The sequence below is a fragment of the Thermobia domestica genome, chromosome 8, assembly GCF_964235325.1.
Source record: "Thermobia domestica chromosome 8, izTheDome1.hap1.1, whole genome shotgun sequence".
Lineage (NCBI taxonomy): Eukaryota > Metazoa > Arthropoda > Insecta > Zygentoma > Lepismatidae > Thermobia > Thermobia domestica.
In genome coordinates this window covers 60159664-60182814 of record NC_137461.1, presented here as the reverse complement: position 1 = coordinate 60182814, position 23151 = coordinate 60159664, and the positions used below count along the sequence as shown (strand labels likewise).

At 37.1% G+C, this 23151-nt stretch overlaps 1 protein-coding gene across 2 annotated transcripts in view; it reads right to left on the bottom strand.

The window, feature by feature from the left end:
• The window catches only part of CycC (cyclin C), a 63597-nt gene that overhangs the window by 38020 nt on the left and 2426 nt on the right, over window positions 1-23151 (bottom strand). For both annotated transcript variants that reach the window (XM_081768512.1, XM_081768513.1), the window contains exon 2: window positions 1038-1144. In XM_081768512.1, coding sequence (XP_081624638.1) covers window positions 1038-1144 — 107 coding nt within the window. The remainder of the gene's footprint in view (window positions 1-1037; window positions 1145-23151) is intronic.

Here is a 23151-nt window from a genome sequence, read left to right as displayed (position 1 = left end):
AAATCTATTTCCCTGACCTTTGACAGGGAATTCCGACTTTCCCTGACCTTTGGCAGGAAATTCCCTGACTTTCATGACAGATGTCGGATGACGCTGACATAAATAAGGAATAAATAACTGTGAATAATTATATATGAGAACATTTATTCTATAGAGACAAATAATAATCAATTGCTCATATGTGCACTCCACTTATCTCCCATAAAAATCTGATCAACGTCCCATATAATGGTTGGTTAAGCTCAAATTGATGTACAATTAATGTCAGAAAAAAATATATTTTATAAAATTTCCCTGATCTCCAGTCTTTTTCCCTGAGTTTCCTTGACCTGCACCATTTTCGTTAATCTTCCCTGACCAGTAGGTATCCTGCATGAACAATGATATGGATGGCCAAAGGAGAATGAAACATGGCCTGAGCAGGATTCGTACCCGCGATGGAAAGTTCTTGAGATCCTCTGTCTAATCCCACTGTTTGACTATGCCAGCCAACGAATTATGGTATTTGTTACATTAGCATAATGTATTGACTGATTTTATGATTATTTTTTTAAAAGCTTTTTATGATTTTACCATTCCTATTCTGAAATTCGAACGTGGGTTTTTACTATCACAAATAAGATTTTTTGGATTAAGTTATCGTATAAGGTTAACCTATTATCAATAAATCATCATACATTTCTATAAATCGCCCTAATGAACAATACAGCTCATAGTAGAAAATATTTGATCAATGTGTGAAGGAGAAAAAAAATAATATAATTACGAATGACTAATACTGTCTCCAACGTAACATTACCAGGACACTCCCATCTCTGTTTACACAAAATACACTTTTGAACAGGATTTCCAACCAGAACTTGACACACTCTGAGCGTTCTCCATTACACGTTGAATTAACTTGTAAATAAGATCATAAAATTAAATATCAATAGCCGAATAAATAACTTTATTTTATAATTATGTTTGTTCATCTTCCAACTAAGTTACCTTTCTATTCGCAATTTAAGAAGTAAATGGAAACTTGTCCAACTTACAGTTTGCAAAGAAGATGAATATCTTTTGATATTCTTCTTCACTCAAAAGACTTAGATCATGCTGGCGTTCTCGGATTAAATCTTGTTTATCCAAAAGCCACTGCTGACTGTGAAGAAAGAATAATAAACTCTGTTATACACAACATTAGGTAGTATTACTATTAGACCTACGATCTATATGTAAATACAGAATTTTTGTTTAACAAATCACCATTGAAATTTTGTTATATCTTCACGAATAAGCAGTGATTTATGACATATTTAATTGTCCTTATTTCTACCTTCAATGCATTTTTGGTATTTAAGCAAAAGCCTTCATAATTTTACATATATAAACGGGTTTATTTCACATATTGTTCATATTTTATAGCTTTGAAATTGTTTAAATTGTTTAAAAGAAAACAATTATATGACTCTGTGAACATCTCAATTCTCGGCTCCGGCGCATGTTTTTAGGAATTATATAGAAGACCCTTCATCTTTATCGTGTAATGCCATCCACATTGTTTTCTTTGTTAAAATTTCGACGTTCTGATGGGCGGCAGCTCTCAGCAAATAGAAACGAAACGCGTCTTATCATCTGGCAACTGCTGCTGCTGTTGTGTGGATAACAGTAAAAGCAATTGACTATCATCCTTCACATCTAGACAATAATTTGCTCGAAAATTAAAGTTGTGGTTTAGCTGACAAGGCTTAATGTCTTCACATGTTACTTTTTCTCAAATCAGTTACACTGTCAGTTGTACACTCATGCCCAAAATGATTGTCGCACAGCTATAACTGTCTTCTTGTACGAATATAATTTGATAATGACTTTGCAGGGTACTTTTAATACTGATACTGTGTGTATAATCGGGTAATGTACAGATGGTGATCAGAAAAATGGAAACACCTGTAGTTGGCACACGTCAGATGTATGGGTTGGCAGTGGTGCCGTGGCGCCCGCAGCGCCGAACCGCTGGTGGTGGTGTGTTAGGTGGTCTCCGTACTACGTCAGGCGCAGTGGAACAGCAGTGTCCAGTGGCTGCAGCAGACGGAGGTAGTGTAAAATGGGAGACCTCTCAGATTTTCAAAGAGGGCAAATTGCTGGTGCGCGGTTATGTGGAGTGAGTGTGACGGCAGTGGCTACTATGTTAGGTGTGTCGCGTGGGACAGTGTCGAAGGTGATGACGGCCTACACAACACACGGAAAACCCACATCGGGGAAGCGGAACAGTGGGCGGAAGAAAATTATGAGTGACAGGTCACGCCTAGAGATGTGGGTCGGGTAAATACCCAGTGGGTAGGTAAATAAAAAATGGGTATTTACCCGGGTATTTACCCCTTTTGTATTTACCTACCCAAAAATGGGTATTTTCCCAAAGTTCAATTATTTTGAAGTTTTAAGAATTGGTAACCATACTGGTGACCTTTTTTTAATATTTTGGGGTCTGTCGAGCGTGTTTTCTTGTTCATTCACTATATATATGCAAAATAATAACCAATTGACCCCGTTCATGTGCAGTGCGGGTTTGCAGGCAATTTTGACCATGGCTCACCTGCGATACAATTTTGGATATTATATGTTATTCTACGTTACAACGATATCTAAAACTTTTTTTTTTTTTTTTTGTATTTTTCTCGAAGAACTTCATAGGTAAAGAGGAGATCAAAATATTGAAAGGAGTGTTTTGAAAGGAGTTTTTGATGTTAACTTTTCCGAGTTTACATCATTGCTCACGAACAAATCAGAGTCAGAGTTGAAACATGAGAAATTAATGTCTCCTGGGGGTACTTACATTACCACCCTCTTGTCGTCTCAAGATTGATCTCGGGCTATTTTACTATACTTATCCACCTATGCCCTTTCTTCACCAAGGTGTGAACGGCTTTTAAACTTGGATTAGCTTCGCCAAGACTTAAAAAATTAAGAAATCGTATATAAACCCTCTTTGTTAAATCCTTGGGAGACAGACCCAGTTTTAAATGTAAAGTTTGTGATACGCCGCCGATTTTCAAGAGCTCTATCAAGTTATTGTGTAATTTCATTTGAGAACAGCTGTTTTGAGACTCCTTCAATCCAACAATTTTTTTCCGAAATGTGCAATTCTGAAATTTTAAAATTCTCAGAAATGTTTCACAGACAACTCAAACAACCGTAATACGAATAAAAGATAAACGAAAGCTGGATCATGTATCTAAAGCATTATATATCAGAGGCTACAACTAATTGAATAAAGACCAAAATTATCAAAATCTTTCCGAGTTGAACATTATGGAGGTTCAAGTTAGTCATGAAAAGATGGTATCTTATGTCTACTAGTTTCCAACTTAAAAGAACATTTTGGAATAATTTTAATGAAAGTAGAAAGTGAGTTTGATATAGTAGGTATAGTCACATTTATTATACGAAAAAAAAAAAAAAAAAAAATACATCAATTTCCATCAAATATACAGGCTTTTCTTGACTTTTTATGGCTTCTTAGGTTCAACGTTACTATTTCGGATTTTTGATAGAATCTTAATATTGATATTTCTTAAAACAAATGCCGACGTATGGAACCTTAATGTAGTCTTACAGGAAGCGTTGAAGGAAAGCATTGCCAAAGCGATCTTCGTTAGTGGGTGTCCCCTGTCACTTGTTGATCACTCTTTGTGGATTGAATTTTTTAAAAAAGAAAATTCGTCCTTCGTATTTTCTCCCATCAAGGTATCGCCTGGCTACGAGTTACTGGGATGCTCAACACAGTGAAATGCAAGGGGAAATTAAAACGAAGTTAGAGGAATCAAGAAACCTTCATTTACAGTGTGATGGTTGGAGTAATTTAAGAAATTAATCTATCAGTTATTTAGTCATTTTAAAGCCTGAACGTTTTTTGTTGATTTCGCGTTGTCGAAAGAAAATAAACACGACGCACATTACTTGTCTGAAGAGATTATGAATGTTCTGTAAAAACATAACCCTGAAAAAATGTTAATAATCATAGAAGACAACGCGCCCAATATGAGAGCAGCTTTTAAATTAGTAAAACAGAAGTATCCTAGCATAGTATCTCTGGGTTGTCTTGCTCATCTTCTCCATTTGCTTTGTTCTTACATCATCGAATATCAGTCGATAAAGACATTACTGGAAAGTGTAATTGATGTTGTTAAACAATCAAACATAGCCATCACCTGCAATCACTATTTACACAAAACTCAAGTGAGAAAAGGATTACAATTTCGTTAAAGTTGCCTGAAAAAACAAGATGGGGAAACCATTCATAATGCCCCCAAAGTGTGCTTGTCAATGAAAATGGGCTTCAGACGCTCGCGCGAGTGAGGAATCGTCATTACCTACAGAAATCAAGAAAATACTTCTTGATGATGTATTTTGGATTTGCATTGAAAACCTTGTAGCCATTTTGAAACCTATACTGGATTTGATTAAATGCTTCGAGTAAAATGAGTATCAATCCTTTCGAAAACAGAAGAGCAATCAATGACGGAAAAATTTAAAGAAGTGAACCCGGCTTGGGTCCAATTCATCTGGCTGCAGATCTCCTCGATCCCACTTTTCACGGCTGCAAATTGACCGCTGAAGAACTGCTGGATGGAATAAGTATTGAATGTATATTCCAATATGTATATAACTCCGGAACGTCTGAAGAAATTTTAAACAAACTTGTACACATATGACTTTCAATCCTTATACTGTGGTATAAGACATCCCAAAGGATGCGAATTGGGGGGAGTGTCATGTAAAAATTACGCAAAATGATTGGTATTAGTGTGCAATCTATAGCTTTGTCGGTCGCTGAAATAAATAATGATGCTCTCAATGGCGTTTAAGGTCCAAGTTCATCCGCATCAGCAGAGGACGAGGAGCGGAGTGAAAATAAAATGTCAAAAGTAACTGAAATATTTGTAAGTTCATAGTTTTCGGGGTCGGGGAAACGTCTAACCCGTTTACAACGACTTTTAGCTGGACTGTTTGATCAATTTGATTAAATGCGTATTTTCTGTATTTTTTCATTCAATTTTCATTGAAATAAATATTCTAAGGGAAAGGGGATTTAAATATTTCTTATAACCTATTCTCCCTGTGCGAAGAAGGGGCATTACATCTAAGATATATATAAATTAGTGTCTTTTTGAGTGAATATTAAAGAAAATTATCTGAACTGAAATAGAACTCAGAAAAACGACATGTGTAAAATACAACTTTCAGACTGAAAAATAACTATTGATAATGTAGAAGTAAGGTATGTTCAATTGCCAATCTTTTAATTACAAAGGGAAACTTCTGATCAGTTCAGATGATCATTTCTTTAAATACATGTCTTCTGCCGTCTTCCACATTTAAGTTTTCTGGTGCAGTCAATGTTAACTCTATATTACGCTCTACTAGAGTTTATACATGAATTGTACGAGAAGCAGGTCGAAAGTTTATAGATACTGAAATTCAAATATCGTTGCCATACTTACACGTATCACTTTTAAAAGTGCAAGCCCTCTAGCAGTGAAAGGTATAATTACAATGCTACAGGTTTGTTTGTTTGAAAACTAGGAGGTTGAAAGTGTACGTTAGTTTGAACATGTCAGTTGGCAACAACAGAACTCGAGCGACGTGATTTGCATGCAATGAGCTTTTACGAGTTTAAGAACGCTTTAACGTAAGAGCAGTGCCATGATCGTTTAGAAAAGTATCTCGGGGACTCTGCTCCTTCATGCGCAGCCTTTATAAATTGGTCTGCGGAATTTAAATGCGGCCGACAAAGCCTGACATATGAGCCTCGCTTTGGGCGCTTTAGCGTCGTAGTCACAGATGAAAATGTCACAACATAAAAGAAATCTTGTGAAAGAGTATAGCCATATCACATACGAGGAAATTCAATTAACTTTGAAAACTGGATTAACTGCAGTTCAGTCCATAATAAACAGCAGTCGACAGTATGGTTTTTAAAATGAAACTTCAATTTCGAAAGTGAAACGAGGACGCAGCGTGGGTAAAGTTACAGTGGAATCTTTTTTCTCTAAGACCGACCATGTAGCAACTAGACAGATGATCGACGTACATGACAGCAGAGCGGTACGTTACTTATTACCTTCCGAATGTCTTTGAAGCTTGGAAATCTGCTCACTGAAAGTCTCACAATCTTCATTACGACAATGTAGGGCCATACACAACAGCGAAAACTGGAATCTCTACAGGAAAGTGGAGTCCCTATTCTACCGCACCTGGCTTCTTTTCCAGATTTAGCTCCATGTGAATCTGTCTTCTTTTCGAAACTTAAGAAAAAGCTTCAAGGACGCCGCTTTCAAACAAGCGAAGAGGCTATCGCAGCGTTTAATGTGAATTTTGATATTTAAAACAAAAGATAAATATTTGGCTCGTGGTTTTCAAGATGGAAAAGTGTATTGATGCTTGTGGGGACTATTTTGAAAAACTGTAAAAGATATTATGTAAATAAATTGTTTTTTCAAAGAGTATGTAAAAACTTTTGACAGGCCTCTCGTATATAGTCATCTGGTATTACCAAGTTTCTCATCCCAATTAATTATTTGCATTAACTCTTTAATAAACCTTATTTTCTGAGGACGACTCCTACAGATTGTGGTAAACTTAGCTCCAAATCACTATGTTAAAATTAAGGTCCCTCGAGGTTTGAACGCGGGTATATGCTCACTGTAGAAGAGCACAACAACTAATTAACTTGGGTAACCTAGAGCTCATCTCTGATTGTTTTCAACGTCATTTCTTTATTTATGTCAGCGTTAGAGTCACAAGAACTTTTCAATAAATGAAGTCACTGAAACAAAATCTGAAATAGTTTCTCACTAACTGATTTCATTGAGATGTAATCGTGAGTTATTATTAAGTAAACTGAACTGTAATTAGCATTAGTCACCAGATCAATAATCAAGGTCACTGAACCCAAATCTGAAATCAGTTTCTGTCTTTCAATTAGATGCTAGGATCAATTCTGAAAATAGGGAATGATAAATAAATAGAATATACTGTTAGTTTCAGACATTAAGAGTCGAATTATATATTACGGTAGTGAGACAATCATGCCTCACACTAAACCAAAACACAGAAAACACCAGTTGTATTGTTCCTCATTATTCATTTTCCAAAGGGTGTAGCGTTCGATATCCAGTAGGGACATAAGTGTTTCCACGTTAAACTGATGACTCCAAAGTTCTGAAACTGAAAACTCCCTCTGGACAGAACACCTGTCATCATCCTACTATTCACACAATAAATTCCTGTACTAAGCATTGCGGATAGTACCAATTCCGAGAAGTTAGCCACTAGACCACATGGTCAGGATAGTACGGTTTGACGTTGTAACGTATATACGATTTACTCAAGTTTCAACATTTCGGTAACTGAGTTTTTTCTAGTGAGTGTTTGTAAGTTTGTTACATATTGTTTCAATGACTTACAAACACGCAATTCTAAGACTGTTAAATCATTTACACCTGACAGGAATTGCAGAATTTGAATATAATTTTTAAGTCCTGTAGGCAATTTTGGCTCAGGTCGGACGTAGGCCAACGATGAAGGGATGAATTGGTGGCATGAAGAGAGTGGGCAAAAACGGGAGAACTGTGAAAACCCACGCACAAGGTTTTGTCCGTCACAAAGTCCACATGGCAGGGATCGAGAACCCATAGCACCAAAGGGGAGTTCTACGTTGAGCCACTACGATCCTACAGGGGATTCGTCTAAGATCTTATCGTTACTGATTCATATAGAATTTATTTGTGACTTTGCTATTGTCTTATTGACAGGTACAAAAAACTTAATCGGAGCAGAACTCGAAATCGTGTTCTTGTGGTAATATTTTAGAAAGCATAGGTTTTAATGATTAGCTATTTTTACAACGAAAGACCTATGGCCAAGATTTGTTTTAAAACACCACCATATTGAGTCACACTAAGTGATTCATTAGTGATTTTAGATAAGGAAGATTAAATTGGTTTAGCTTCGTAAGAATGAAACAAACTTACTGCTTGCGTAAGGAACGATATTGATTTTCGTCTGTTGTTTTCATAACAGAACAAGCCTGTGGTTGCTTTTTCTACGTTTAAATCGAATGTATATTTTTATACGTGTAAAGGCAGTATAACAATTCAATCTGTTAAAACACTTTTTCTTGTGTATGAAAACTATTATTATTATTATATTCCTTGAGCCATTTTAAGGTTCCTTTCGCAAATATATACCAAAATCGTTCCCCACACGGAGCGCGTCCTGCAAGTAGCCAAACACACGCCACTTGTCTCTTGCTGCTCACAGCTCAGAGCATTCCTGATCATGGGCAAACGCTCAGCTATAATTACTTTATGGGAATACGGCAACTGCAGCTGGTAGGTGAATAAGTATACAGGCCTCTACAGCCAGGCGATGGATTCGGCAATATGGTACTACAGGTCAAACTGGTAACTTATTATCTCTTCCTCATGTGTCTAGCGAGACGGAAGATGCGAGATTAGTAAACGAAGTCTGGTTAGACTCACTAAGGACGTCTAGAAAGCTAAGGGAAGCTTCCCATTTTCCTGGTAGTACGCAGATAGTTCTCCAAAGGCTTCGTCATGCTAGGTTACGTAGGCATGTTGCTGCCGTGAAGGAAAATCTCTCAGACGAACATAGAATTTACTGTCTCGCATTTGCAGTTGAGAATATGGATCGCAACTGAGAAAATGTTGTTTTCTCAGATGAATCCATATTCACAATATCGAATGAGGGGCGTCATTTTGTGTATCGTCCGAGGATATGATTCTGAATATGTAGCTGGTTGTAATTGCAGTGGTCATATATCTATTTCATGTTGGGGCTGGATTTCCACTCGCGATGCTGGACAACTTCAGAGAGCTGAGAGGTATCTGGACAGTGCTCAGCACTTACACATTATGAGTAACACCACGGTCATCAGTACGAATACTTGAGCCTCATGGAGTCATTCAATCCCAGCAAGACCCGTACCCCATGCGTACTTTGTTTGTGGTTTAGTAATGGTTCGGAGGACATCCTGAGATTGATTTAATTGACTGGCAGTCTCGTGGAGTAGACCTTAATCCCATTGAAAACATGTGGGCAGAGATGAAGCGTATTCCAAAGAACAGCTGCCTTGAGGCAGATCCACCAAGAACTCGGGATGACCTGTGGGACCTTGTTTCCGAGGCATGGCTGGAGGTAAGGGAATGGGATAGAATTATCGGCCATCTAATAGACTCCTTGCCTCGAAGAATGGAACGTACTGTATAATAAATGCAAAAGGTTCTTGGACACAATATTAATGTCCCCATCCTCACTTCCAGAACAGCCCATTTTAGGTCTATCTAAACTTTTCTGAAAATATTTATCGTCGTAACCACACCTTGTATCGTATTTTTGTGCAATACTACTAATAAAGAAAAGGTTTCTGCAAGGGTTTGAACTCAAGGACCTGATGATCAGAAATCCCGCACTCTAACACTGAGCTAACATGAGCACACTTACAAACTCGTTCTTAAGAAACAGGACTGAATTTCCGGTGTTCGACACCAATGATACTCATATCCGTTGCAAATGTCGCATTAAACTTGGGATATTACGAAATCCCGGAGTCCCGATGTAGCAAATATTTGACTAACAAAGGGTAATGAAAATTTTTTAATTTACTTCTATTACTCAATTAATGACAGTGTGCATTTATAATTTTTTTTTTTCCTACAACCCTGTCAAGTTTTTGTCATGTTTCATATGCTTGATTATGGATTTTTTTTTCTTTTACAAATTTTACCAAACATAATGACGGCTGTCAAATGGATGAACCCATTAAGAACGTATACACATTAGTTGTGGTGCCCGAATCTTCAGGCTCCTGTACACTATACTTTAAAATCGTACTTAAAGTTTAACGTTAATGTCAGGAGCGAGGCTATCTGTCCCCGTCACGCTCTTTATTTACATTTAACAAATTTATTTCTTTTGAGTTTGCTCACCAACACGCGGTTTCACAAATATTAATGCTTAAATCTAAAATACAGTTATGGTACTTGCCCTAATAATAAACAACAAACAGGTGTCTATCAAAACAACAAAACCAAAATCAAAACTTCACCTTCATTTTTCAATGAACATTTACCTTGAAAAGTTGGAAAGTAGCAATTAAGACAAAAATAATATCCTTTTTATGGAAGACCTCTATCAAAAGGTCATCTTGAACAAGAGAGGTAGATTTGATTTGTCTATTAATACATGTACAGACTAATGTTTAATACGTCATCTTGAATAAGGAAGGCCTACATCACTCTCACTATTTTTACGAAACTTTACGTAAATCTTAAACACAACTCGAGACACATGCTTAGCACTTTTTAGTTCTATATTTAGTCCTCTTTTCCTCCTAAGACCACATGCTTTTCTTTCTTTTTGTTTTGATGAATTCCTACCCATAAATGTTCATTTTACTCCGACCTCATTCACCCTTGCCCTAGCAGTGGCAGTTAGCCCTCGCCCTCGTTCACCCTTGCCCTCGCAGTGAGTTAGCCCTTGCTCTTGTTCACCCTTACCCTCGTGCTGGAAACGTCCTCGCTCTCGCGAAGGAAGTTGTGGAAGTTGTCCATCACCCTCGCGCACCCTCGCCCTCACAGTGAAAGTTGGCCCTCGCCCCGACGATGGGAGTTGTTCATCGCTCTCGCCTTTGTGCTGGAAACTTATCCTCGCCCTCGCGAAGGGAGGTGTCCATCACCCTCGCCCTCGTGAGGATGGTTGTCCATCGCACTCGCTCGCCTTCGCTCCCGTACTTGAAACTTCTCCTCGCCTTCGCGAAGGGAGTTGTCCATCGCCCTCCCTCTCATATCATTGGGGGCAAGGTAGCCCTCGCGAGGCCCTCCGTCGTGAGGATCAGATCCTCATTTTTCCAGCCTATTTGATGAATTATTTCCTTAACATAGTCCTAAACAAAGAAAACTAAACATACCATCGTATAACTTCCTACGGATCACCTAAAATGGAACAAATCATTGACTACTCCACGCTTAATATTACCATGAATATGTTCAGAAAAAATTTAAATAGAGTTTCCCTTACATCTTTCGGTGCAAACTGGTGTTGCCCATGAGACGAGACGAGAAATAAGGTTTCATAAATTTTATAGGTCTGGTCTCGTCTCAATTCACGGAAACTTCTTTATTGTCTCGATTCTCGAAGACTAACTTCTCGTCTCGTTCTGTAAATTTATGTACAAAATGCAGTCTTTTATGTAGAAGTTCTCAGAATCCTTCTGCGTCACGAGAGTTGTAAGAAGGATGTATCTAACAACATTTAAACCATTTTGGAATATATTGTGATTTGAGTATCTTTAAAAGCTTATAAATAGTGTTTGAGACTTAAGACTTGAGTGAACTAGTGTTGCTCACTTGATTCGAAAAAAAAATCCAAGAAATGTGTATTGGTTGGTGAGTAAGTAATATTGTCTATTGTCTAATAATAATAAAAAAAGATAAGAGCATGTGTCCGACCGAACTTTATTACTACTGCAAAAAAAAAAAAAAAAAAAAAAATCATATTTAATGTATTTTAGCAGGACAATATGTCTTCCAACACATAATTAAAAGTAGAGGCTGCTCCTGAGGGAAGTCATATAGTTAAAAATTTAAAGCTTTCTTGCTTCAAAGTAAGGAGGGAAAAGGTAATCTAATGGACTTAGAAAGTGAAGGGCTCGATTGGGAACACTATTGCGGGACCCCAGGTTCCCAACTAACCTGCATATACTATATTGCAGACAGACAGACGGACAGACAGATGTGGTGTCTTTGAGCATATAAAACTTGGTTTTGGGTGGGAGAAGATAAAGAAAAAATCAAAGAAATCGCACCGAGGCTATACCATCCGGGTGTTCATGGATATATCACTTAATATCTATTTTTACAACAGAAGTTGGAAACGTAAAGAAATAAACTAGTACTTAATTAACTTCAGAACATATTGCTTGGTTCCAGAAATCTAATACAAACTATTCATTTAATAATTAAGCGCGAGCCAAACTGATAGAACTCAGCCTGAGCACGAGCCCAGTTCAAATAAATGTGCCCGGCGCGAGTGAATGCCAGCCCAGTTGAGAGAAGTGAGGGCGAACCCAGTGCAAACTGGCCATCTATGAAAAAAAGTCATTCCATCAAGTCTTTTTAAATCTGACTCTTTAAACATGACAGTGTAGACACTTTTTATCCAAAAAGTCTCTATCACAGGCAGGGCAACAATGAAGCACTCTTGCTTCTAAACGTAGAGCTATTTCTATCCGGAAACATTCATGAGAAACATACAGATATTATATTCATTTGCATTATTTTTAATAATTATGTGGAATACATAAGAGAAATTGTCTACTGCAATTAAATGAAAGGAAGAATACGACCAATCTATAATCTTGCTATGACATCAACTTTTCATCTAGGGGACATGGCAAATCTTATTTTAAATATTATATTCCTCCAAAAATGTTCAAATACCAAATTCAAAATAGCTGTTGTTAAGGAAGCTTGTCCTCTTCCCTCGCGTGGCCTCGTTCGCGCGAAGGAAATGGTTCCTCGCCCTCGCATACCCTCGCCATCGCAGGGGAAGTTGATCTGGCCTTCGTACACTCTCGTCCTCGCAGTGACAGTTGGTCCCCGCCCTCGTTCACCCTCGCCATCGCGAAGGGAGTTGTCCATCGCCCTCGCTCGCCCTTGTGTTGAAGACCTGTCCTCGCCCTCGCGAAGGGAGTTGTACATCGCCCTCGCGCAACCTCGCCCTCGTGTTGGGAATTTCTCCTTGCCCTCGCGGACCCTCACCATCGCTGTCGAAACTTGTCGCGCCCTCGCGTCTTTGTGGACGAGGAAATTTGAGGGTGAGGATGCCCTCGAGAGGGCCACCCTCGCGAGGGTGAACATCTCTGTTCTTACCTGCTTGTATATTAGCTTTTCATATGTTCAGTTTTGGAAGATTACAAGCTGGTTCAACAGTCGCATATAATGGCCTTTAAAATTAAATTTAAAGTTTTCTAACATATTTTCTACCAAACATTCTCTATTCCAGCTCTTTATCATTGTGACAGAAAAATTCTGGATCACAGGTATAATTTATTCACTTTTTCTTTTTTTTAAATGAAATCTTTCAGTTTAACGTCCTACGATTATGCCCTTTAGGCTAAGGGAGACGAATCATCAAGGTAAGTGAAGGATAATGGAAGAATCGGTGGAATGATAATGTGGAAGGAAAGGGAGTACCCCCAAAAAACCCACGGAGATAATGGTGTATAACACTAACTTGTACAGAGATTGAACAAGGGATCCCACACACCAGAGGTAAGTTTTGCTTTCTTGACCAACAGACACCCTGGGCAGAGCACATTCATGTTCAGTATCTTTACTATCCATGTTGAAACAAAAAAGTGAAACAATATACTTTAAGTTGCAACTAAATCGTCACAACAGTTTTAAACTGACAAACTGTCCCTATGTTAGAGGTATGTATTAGCGTGACGCACTGGGACGTTTCCCGCTTATAAACAGGATTTGATAAAAATAGGATCAAGGTTAGAGGCATAAACGGATTTTACTTTCTTCGGCTAGAAAAGAAAATTTGATTGGCCACCAAATATATATCTCCAGTTATTTTGAAGTTTAAAAATATCATAATCTAATCTGTAATCTAGATTACCTTTCTCTAGTGATCTCTTTCGTGGACGTTTTCCGGATTTTTCATCTAGGAAAAATGTGCGCGGTATCATTCGAATGTCTGATTCATTCTTAAGTCAATGAGGTACAAATCATATGAGAGTAATTAATGTAAAAGTATAAGCTTCCTAAGTGAAAGCCTTAAAAATTCCCTTTAAACACCGATAACTTCAAGAGTTATTTTATTAGCGACTTTCCATTCTTACTTCCGCCATGCTGGCACGGGTGTAGAATGCGGACGCTACTATTTCATGACTATAAAATGTTAGAAATTGCATCTTACGTAACTATGTATAGAAGACTGAATAAAGTAATTATTATTATTTTGCTCCTGGTGGTTTATTTTCTTCCTTATATATTTCGCTCGTCTCTGTGAGCAAAATCAGAGGAACGAGTTTTTGAGTTAAATCTTTAAGTTTTTAAATCTCTCTCGCAAAATAAGTGTTACAACTCTTGGGAGGTGACTCCTGCCACTGAGACAAGAAAAAAAGTTCTCTTGAACTTTAGGCTATCGGACATAGTTTCGGATCTACAAGGTGCCGAAAGCGTGGGAAAATGACTTTCGAAAGCCAATAGTTCGGAAACTGTCCAACGGAAAGAGGGCGGGTAAAAAATTCGCTGAAGAAGTCATACCTGTTGTATTGAATTTTGCATGTTTCACAATCCTACCATGCACGCGCAAGGGATTCTCCAAAGGAACGTAGGGAGTCCCGGATAATCAGCCAAATGAAAATTGCTTTAATTGGATATGAATTGATAGGGCTTCTACCAAGTAACAATAATTTGTTTGTATTAAGTCGATATCTGGAACAAATACAAAATGGCGGACACCTTCATGTTCGTTGTGTGTGGTTGCATAATCGCCAGGTACGGATGCTGGTCAACAATGACGTTCTGAGCATTAAGTGTAGCGAATTTATACTCAAATGCTCTAGAAATACATCTGGAGTTTCGGTAGAGCACAACAGATGAAGCAGGGTGATTCACATGTGTGGAAACACTTAAGTCTTCATCCCGGTGAAATTAAAATACCGCTAATTTTACAGTAATTAGGTGATATCTTCAAATAGATAAAAGATAATCGAAATGTGGAACAAGAGCGCCCTAGACAATATCATTTTACATGAGATACCGTTATCACGACTCACTTATTTGCTTTCGATTTCGAGCTATTTTGAAAATCGACGTTTATTTTCGCGTTTCTAAACGGCTGAAAACGGAAAACCACTAGGTGATTTGTGATAACGGCACTTCACGCAAAGTAATATTGTCTATGGCGCTATTGTTTCACATTTCAATTATCTTTTATCTATTTGAAGATATCACATAATTACTATAAAATTAGCGGTATTTTAATTTCACCAGGATGAGGCCTCTTAACAAAAAATGCCCAGAAATGCGCTCATAGTCAGTAAACGTGAGTTCAAAGCGTCGGAAATGTAAGGATTAGTGTCAAGAACATGAAAGCCATTGCCAATTCACCAATAATATTCCCTCAAACCAATGCAATATGATGCGCAGGGTTGCATACCAATAAGGATGCAACAACTGAGGCCAAGGTGAAATTGTGCAAGGGGACACACAAAGAAACTGGATAAACTAAATGAATGTAACTAGTGGGATCGCTTGATCGATATTGAAATGTGGCCAATGTGTGTGTTGATATCGACGTGTAGCTAATGAACAAATGTCAACATATCCCACTACAGCTGGAACACCGTCCCACGTGCGAAAAATAGGAAAATAACTACTCGGGTCTTGAATATGAGGTCGTGGGCTCCCAGTAAGATTGGAAACTGCGATTAGCCCTTATGCTTCGAGGGAGCCTCACTTTCTCTATATTCATTTCTTTGCTTAGTACCCACTTTGTTTGGCAAGCGCTCTTGTACAGCCTCCCGACATGCTTGTGTGTTTCATTTTGTTATTCCTACTGCACAGTTGTAAACAATCAGAGATTTAAGACTTTTCTTCCTATTTCTCATGTCGTTTTATTTTCCATATGTATGGTGTTCCACCAGTAGTGTTAAATGTGCCAAATTGGTTCATTTTCGTCTTTGTCTTGGCATATGCACTGTGTGTAAGATACGAATTTCTGGAGGTATTTTCCTATATTTCGAGTACGTCATATGTCCCAGAAGACGTGGGACATGATACAAGTTTGTTATTTTTACGCTCTATCAGAATTTGAACCATGGTTTAAGAAATTTCTCTTCATATGTGTCGACTGTGGGACACTGTCCCAAACAAAGAGGGACATTGATACAATCGTGTTCTAGTTACGTTCTTCCAAAAAGTGCACCAGGTGTAATAGCAGAATGTACAACGTTATTTTCCTAGTTTTCGCATGTGGAACGGTGTCCCAGCACTAGTGGAACATGTTGACATTTGTCCATTAGCTATATGTTGATATCAACACACACATTGGCCACATTTCAATATCTATCATGCGATCCCACTAGTGACATTTCTTTAGTTTACCCAGTTTCTTTGTGAGTCCCCTTGCACAATTTCAACTTGGCCTCAGTTGTTGAATCCTTATCTGTATGCAACCGTGCAAATTATATTGCATCGGATTGATGGAGTATTATACCTATTGGTGAAATTGGCAATGGCTCTTATGTTCTTGATGCTATTCCTTACATTTTCGACGCTTAGAACTCACGTTTACTGACTATGAGTGCAGTTTCCAATCTTACTGGGAGCCCACGACCTCATATTTATGACCCGAGTAGTTATTTTCCTATTTTTCGCACGTGGGACGGTGTCCCAGCTGTAGTGGGATATATTGACATTTGTTCATTAGCTACACGTCGATATCAACACACACATTGGCCACATTTCAATATCGATCAAGCGATCCCACTAGTTACATTCATTTAGTTTATCCAGTTTCTTTGTGTGTCCCCTTGCACAATTTCACCTTGGCCTCAGTTGTTGCATCCTTATTGGTATGCAACCGTGCGCATCATATTGCATCGGTTTGAGGAAATATTATTGGTGAATTGGCAATGGCTTTCATGTTCTTGACGCTAATCCTTACATTTCCGACGCTTTGAACTCACGTTTATTAGTTATGAGTGCATTTCTGAGCATTTTTTGTTAAGTGTTTCCACACATGTGAATCAACCTGCTTCATCTGTTATGCTCTACCGAAACTCCAGATGTATTTCTAGAGCATTTGAGTTTAAATTCGCTACACTTAATACTCAGAACGTCACTGTTGACCAGCATCCGTACCTGGCGATTATGCAACCACACACAACGAACATGAAGGTGTCCGCCATTTTGTATTTGTTCCAGATATCGACTTAATACAAACGAATTATTGTTACTTGGTAGAAACCCTATCAATTCATATCTATTTAGACCAATTTTCATTTGGCTGATTATCCGGGAGTCCCTACGTTCCTTTGGAGAATCCCTTGTACGTGCATGGTAGGATTGTGAAACATGCAAAATTCAATACAACAGGTATGACTTCTTCAGCAAACTTTTTACCCGACCTCTTTCCGTTGGATAGTTTCCGAACTATTGGCTTCCGAAAGTCATTTTCCCACGCTTTCGGCACCTTGTAGATTTGAAAGTACGTTCGATAGCCGAATGTTCAAGAGAACTTTTTTTCTTGTCTCAGTGGCAGGAGTAACCTCCCAAGAGTCGTAACACTTATTTTGCAACACCCGATATAAGGCTTTCCAATGCTAATGAAAAAAAATATAGAAAATCACGACGAAAAAATATAGGTGGTTTCGTGAAGCTGTAAAAAAGGAACATTTCAATTATCCAATAGGTAAAAATAAAAACAGAAATTACATGGAAATTACACCAATCCTTATACAAACATACATTCTACTCTAAATATAACTAAATGGGTAATTATCTTGTTGGTAAATTTTATACGAGTTTCTTCGAGTTTTCTTATATAGTTCACCAGTACTAAGCAACAACCACAAGGAAAGTGTAAAAAGGATCAGCATCAGAAAATCAATGTTTGATTTGAGTATGTGTAATATATTCTACAATTATTTGCCTATAGTTAGTGAAAAAGGTATTGATACACCTAAATAAATTATTTATAAGTCTTTAAAATCACTACTCCACAGAACTTTTTAATAAATAAGACGAAACTAGTTTATTTTTGTTCCATTTTTTTTTTTTTTTTTTTTTTAGGTATGTGAATACTTTTTTGCGCTAACTGTATATTGTTTGGTGTAATTATCTTTAGACAATAGGCAGGAAAGGTCGAAACACAGAAGGGTCTCCATTCAACCGCCCTACTGTGAAGACAAAAGGCCTTCCAACCACCCACACCATATTTCCTTGTTATTTTCACAAGTGGAAGTAGCAATGCCACAAAAATATAGGAGATTTCGTTAAAATGTAGGAAATATAGGAGTTTATAGGAAGACACGCAAATATATAGGAAAAATAGGAGCATTGGAAAACCTGATATATATATATATATATATATATATATATATATATATATATATACACATACATACAGGATCCAGGATTTTCTGAGGGGGATGAACCAATAACTATCAGTACATTTGAATCAAATTTAATTTTTTTTTAATGCCTTTAGGCATCTGTGATGTGTATGAGGAACTGACTTAAGCTATTGTGTTTAGCAAAAACCGCTTTCTTTAAGCCCGAAACGGAAACATGACATAAAATTTTAGGAAACTATTGCTATTTCCACTGCCAGTTTCTCACTTTAGATAGTATATAGTCAGAACGGATGGGGGGAGGTGCACGTGCTCCGGTGCACTCCCCTAAATCTTTAGCTGTAAATTTATGTAGGATAATATTTTCGAATGTCATGGCAATTCTTAGTGGTGCATGAATATTGTTATTCAGTGATTCAAATAAGAAAAATTATTCTATACAAATTTAAGACCAACATAAGGAATTTTTGTACTCATCTGTACATATATTTTTTTTTTTTTTTTTTAATTTTAATGTCCCTCGATTATGTCGTCTAGGCTAAAGGATGCGAATGTTAATGAAAGTCAATGATTGTGAAATTCTATTATTATTTTTTGTGTGTGTGTTCTCACTGGAAATCGAATCCGAGACTACGTGGACCAAACGCTCACGCACTATCCACTAAACCAGCGCTAAAGACTCACCTATATATGGCGTAGTCCATGTCAATTAAAAGTAGGGGGAGAGTGTGTGGGGTTCTCTTGATAGTCTCAGGTCTTATTGAATTTAACGGATATTAAAATTCAGGATCCTGCTGATTGATTGAGTTGTAGGGTGTTTTGTGCAAAAACCTGACCTTACTTTCAAATGTATTCTGATGGAGCTACAAGAAAATGAAATGTGCTGACTATTTGCATATCCATAAAATAATGGCACGTAAGACTACAGAAAAACAGACATTCTTCAGGTTGGGAACAAGAGTGTTCATTTCAAGATTGCTTCGAAGTCAAGATGTTTCTATTGATGACTTTCCTGGTTCAGTTGAACGATGCTCATTGAACTGCTAATTTTAATTCTGAGCAGAATGCACAGAACTTCTATGCATTGAAACCTGTAATATATTTTGGAACTTGCACATATATTTTGGAAACTTTAATATACTTGAAAGCTGTGCCACTTAGTTATCTTTATGCAGAATTAATATATCATGTCAAGTAAGACTCGACTTTGATTTCATGAGACTAACATGTGAGATTGGGGTAACAGAGACTAATTTAATGTGTGTTAAAATTTTGTATTGTTTATAAATCCCATTCAACTTAATTCTAGAAGTTCTCGTTTTCAGGGCACGTAGTACTGTACGGTCTTGATCAACAGTTCCAAAATCAAATTATTTGGGATTGGCACCTTGGAATATATATATATACAGGGTGGCCCATTTTAATATTTCCACAGAAACATCTCAAAAACGATTGAACATAAATGAACCGAACAAAAACTCAAATAAGAAATGTCATGGGGCACACAGAATGGTGTTGTCACTACCAAGGCCGCCCTTCATGGCCCAACTTTAAAATTTTAAAGGAAACATGGGGCAAGTGACATCTCGTTTGATAGATCTTTAAAAAGCGATGTGGTAAAAGATTTTTCATATCGGTCACCGTATGCAAGATGGCCGCAAAGACATGGTGTGTATCAGATAAACCCTCCAGTACCACTAATATGAAAACGGTTGGACATAAATGAACAGTCAAAAAAGTGAAACAGGAAAATGGCATGAATTTCGAAAAGATATTTCAAACAATTTTAGTTCTCAACATATTTACATTATGAATTCCAAAGGATTAACCAATGTATATAATAATTTCTTTTTTAACCTCCTACATACAAAAGTAAGCAGGGTTGGCAAGAACCACGGTTGTTTTTGCAAATGCCAAAAACCCGTTTTTTTGGGGGGGAGTTTAAACTAGGTTTTTTTGGTTTAAACCAGTTTTTTTGGGTTTAGATATTTTGCTTTATGTATTTATATTACATATTGACAGAAATAAGTTTGTTTCGCGTTGGTGTTATTATGCAACAACGGGGTTATACTGGAAGAGGTCACATAAGCTTAAAGAAGTCCGGTCAGTAAATTTCGTAAATTGAGAAACTCCCGCCCTAACCATCGGAAAAATCACGTCATTACTCTAAATGTAAAACAATAACGGAAAAATCCTGTTATTGCTTTGCATGTAAAATTTAAAGGTCAACGTATCATAATCAGTACGCTAAAACAGGTATTAAATTACAAATTTAGTACGTACATATCATTGAAAGTCCAATCCAAGCTAATGTTGGAAGCTACGTAGGCAATCGATAAATTTTGCCAATTTATATCAATATATTTAAGCCTGGAGGGGAGGGGGCTATATAAAAGTCATCGAAATTGACCGATATCAAAAAGCGCTTTAGTAATAGTAAAAAGTGACTGACTAACGGGACACATTACTATTTTTTCTTAATTTAACACAGCGCAGCGGTTAATTGATGCTAATATATTTTAAAAAATAAATCACCTCGCAACAAAAAGGTAATTACATTTCTTAAATCGTTTATTTAATGATTACTTACTGTTTATTAGCAAAGACCGAAGAGAATACAGGAAAATGATTGCCATAAGGTTAGAGCGCTTAAGGCATAGAGACGGGAGATTCTTCCTGGCACTTTTACTTAAAATACCATGGAGAAACGCAATAATATATGTTCACACTGTGCGCCGTGGTTCTTTGGAGGATTATACAATACTTTTTTTTTTTTTTTAATATAAAGCAACCGATTTTACTTTTATATTTTCTAGGACTGGTTCCTACATTGGTCAACTGCACTCGTTCATTATACCTATAAAAAAATTATTTCTTATGCCACTGCAACTGGTTATTATCCAAGTCATCCAATAGTAACACACTTAATGTCCCTATCCTGATTCAAAATTTGCACTTGTATGTATGCTTTCTACAGTTCATTTCAAGTACATCTGTATGAAAAAAAAAAAAAAATCCTAAGTTGAAAACCTGTTAAAATAAAATTTCAAACGGTTAACTGAATAGTGAAACAGTGATAATTTAATTATATTTCTAAAGGAAAATCGCCAAAATTAAAAGTAGAAAGGGGAAAAAATATAAAAGAAACGAACTAGTTCCAAGTAGCAAGGCAAAAGGTTATAACACGGCGATGACGTAAACCTTCCTTCTTTCATTTTCATTGATCCCCTTCCAAAAATACAAGTAAAATACCACCATTTCAATATCGAAATAACCAATTTCAACTCATGCACGTAACGAATAAAACAACAAAAACATTAAAAACACTCACAAACTCATAACATAGACCTTCGACAAACAGTAAAAGAAAAACCACGAGCTAACCTATCCCGTGACCAATTAACTTACACAACCATTACACACAACATAGACACAACGGATACGAACGTTACCTCACCAAATCGGTCATAATGTCTTAAAATCATGAATCAACACAGGAGAGCGGTAACACCAGCAACTCACTGTTAACCAAACAAAATACACTATCTCGAAATATATGTTAACTTGGAATAAAAACATTCTCAGTGGAGAGTGTGAAACAAATACCAATTAATAAACACCAAAATTAACTTTTACATCCAATTTCCATTAACGAAAGGAAACCACTGAAATGTTATTCTCTTGAAGTTTGTATTAACTCAACAACAAAACACTCACAAAAGGTGAGGTCATGTGAAACAGTAGACATCGATGACAAGGTACGACAAGACTTAATATAAAGTAAGTAGTTTACACATTGAAAGGGGACCCCCCCCCCAACACGAATTAAATAACATTACTATTATAATAAATATTTAACCACGCTTAACAATTTAGAAACAATTCACCCTGGGATGCCAACTTACGAACTACACCCAAAAGAATACGGTTAATATGCTACAGAAGGAGAGGTCAGTGGTTAATTGCATAAAATGTAAAATTTTCAAGATTTCCTAACTAAGTAGACGCGGGTTACATCAGGCTACTTTACACATTGATTGCATAAAATGTAAAGCTCCCAGTATTTGGTACTATTCTAGTTTAGATACCCATACTTGAATGTATGAATCACAATTTATTTCTTCTAAACTCGGACGCAGCTGACCTGGCAGGTGAAATTTCAATGCGCAGTATAGCAATAGCTGTAAGCGTCAAGTGATACACAAATAGGGTCATAAGATTGTATAATAGAATGTGTAATTGTTAAGAAAAAGCTAGGTCGAGCAGAAAGCTGCCGATCTCCAGCATAGCAGTCGCAGTGTTGACACATTTCAGAAGAAAACCTGTAAGTTTACGCCTCTACTGCAAGTTTACGAACGGTGTAGAGTAGTGGTTTTCAACCTGGGGAGCGTGAATAGCGATTTTCATTTCATTTCCAAATCACTGTAATAATTAAAAACAACATTAAAGCTAAACTCATTTTTCTTTCGTTTAGGGGACTAGGGGATTTGGAACCCCCTTAGCCTTCATGAATGTTTCAGTGCTTACGACATTTCATACAAGTAATGAAGCAACAATCATTTGAGTTCATATATATAGAAAAAACATTTCCCTGATGCAAGTGCATATACAATAGCTACATTATGAAGATCGCAACATGCACTAATATACTTCAACTTTCATTATCCCTTGTCATTCATTATCCCGTTTTTGATTGCACAATTTAACCCTAACTAAGATTAATTACATTAGTTATAGCTATGATAAGTCATGATGCGGCTTTCCTATTCCGCAACCACTCATGTGGCAATGGTGGATAAAGTTCTCCTTTCACGCTGCGCAGTCCTAGCAGACGATTCGCCATCCGGCATACACCCTACTCTAGTGCCCTATAAATTATTTCTTATAGGAGGGGGTGAGGTGCATTCATGGTTAAAGATTCATTTTAGCAGAGCTTTAGTAGTGTTAAATGATTTGTTGTACGGACACATGTTGTAAAGACGAGAATCCAAAAA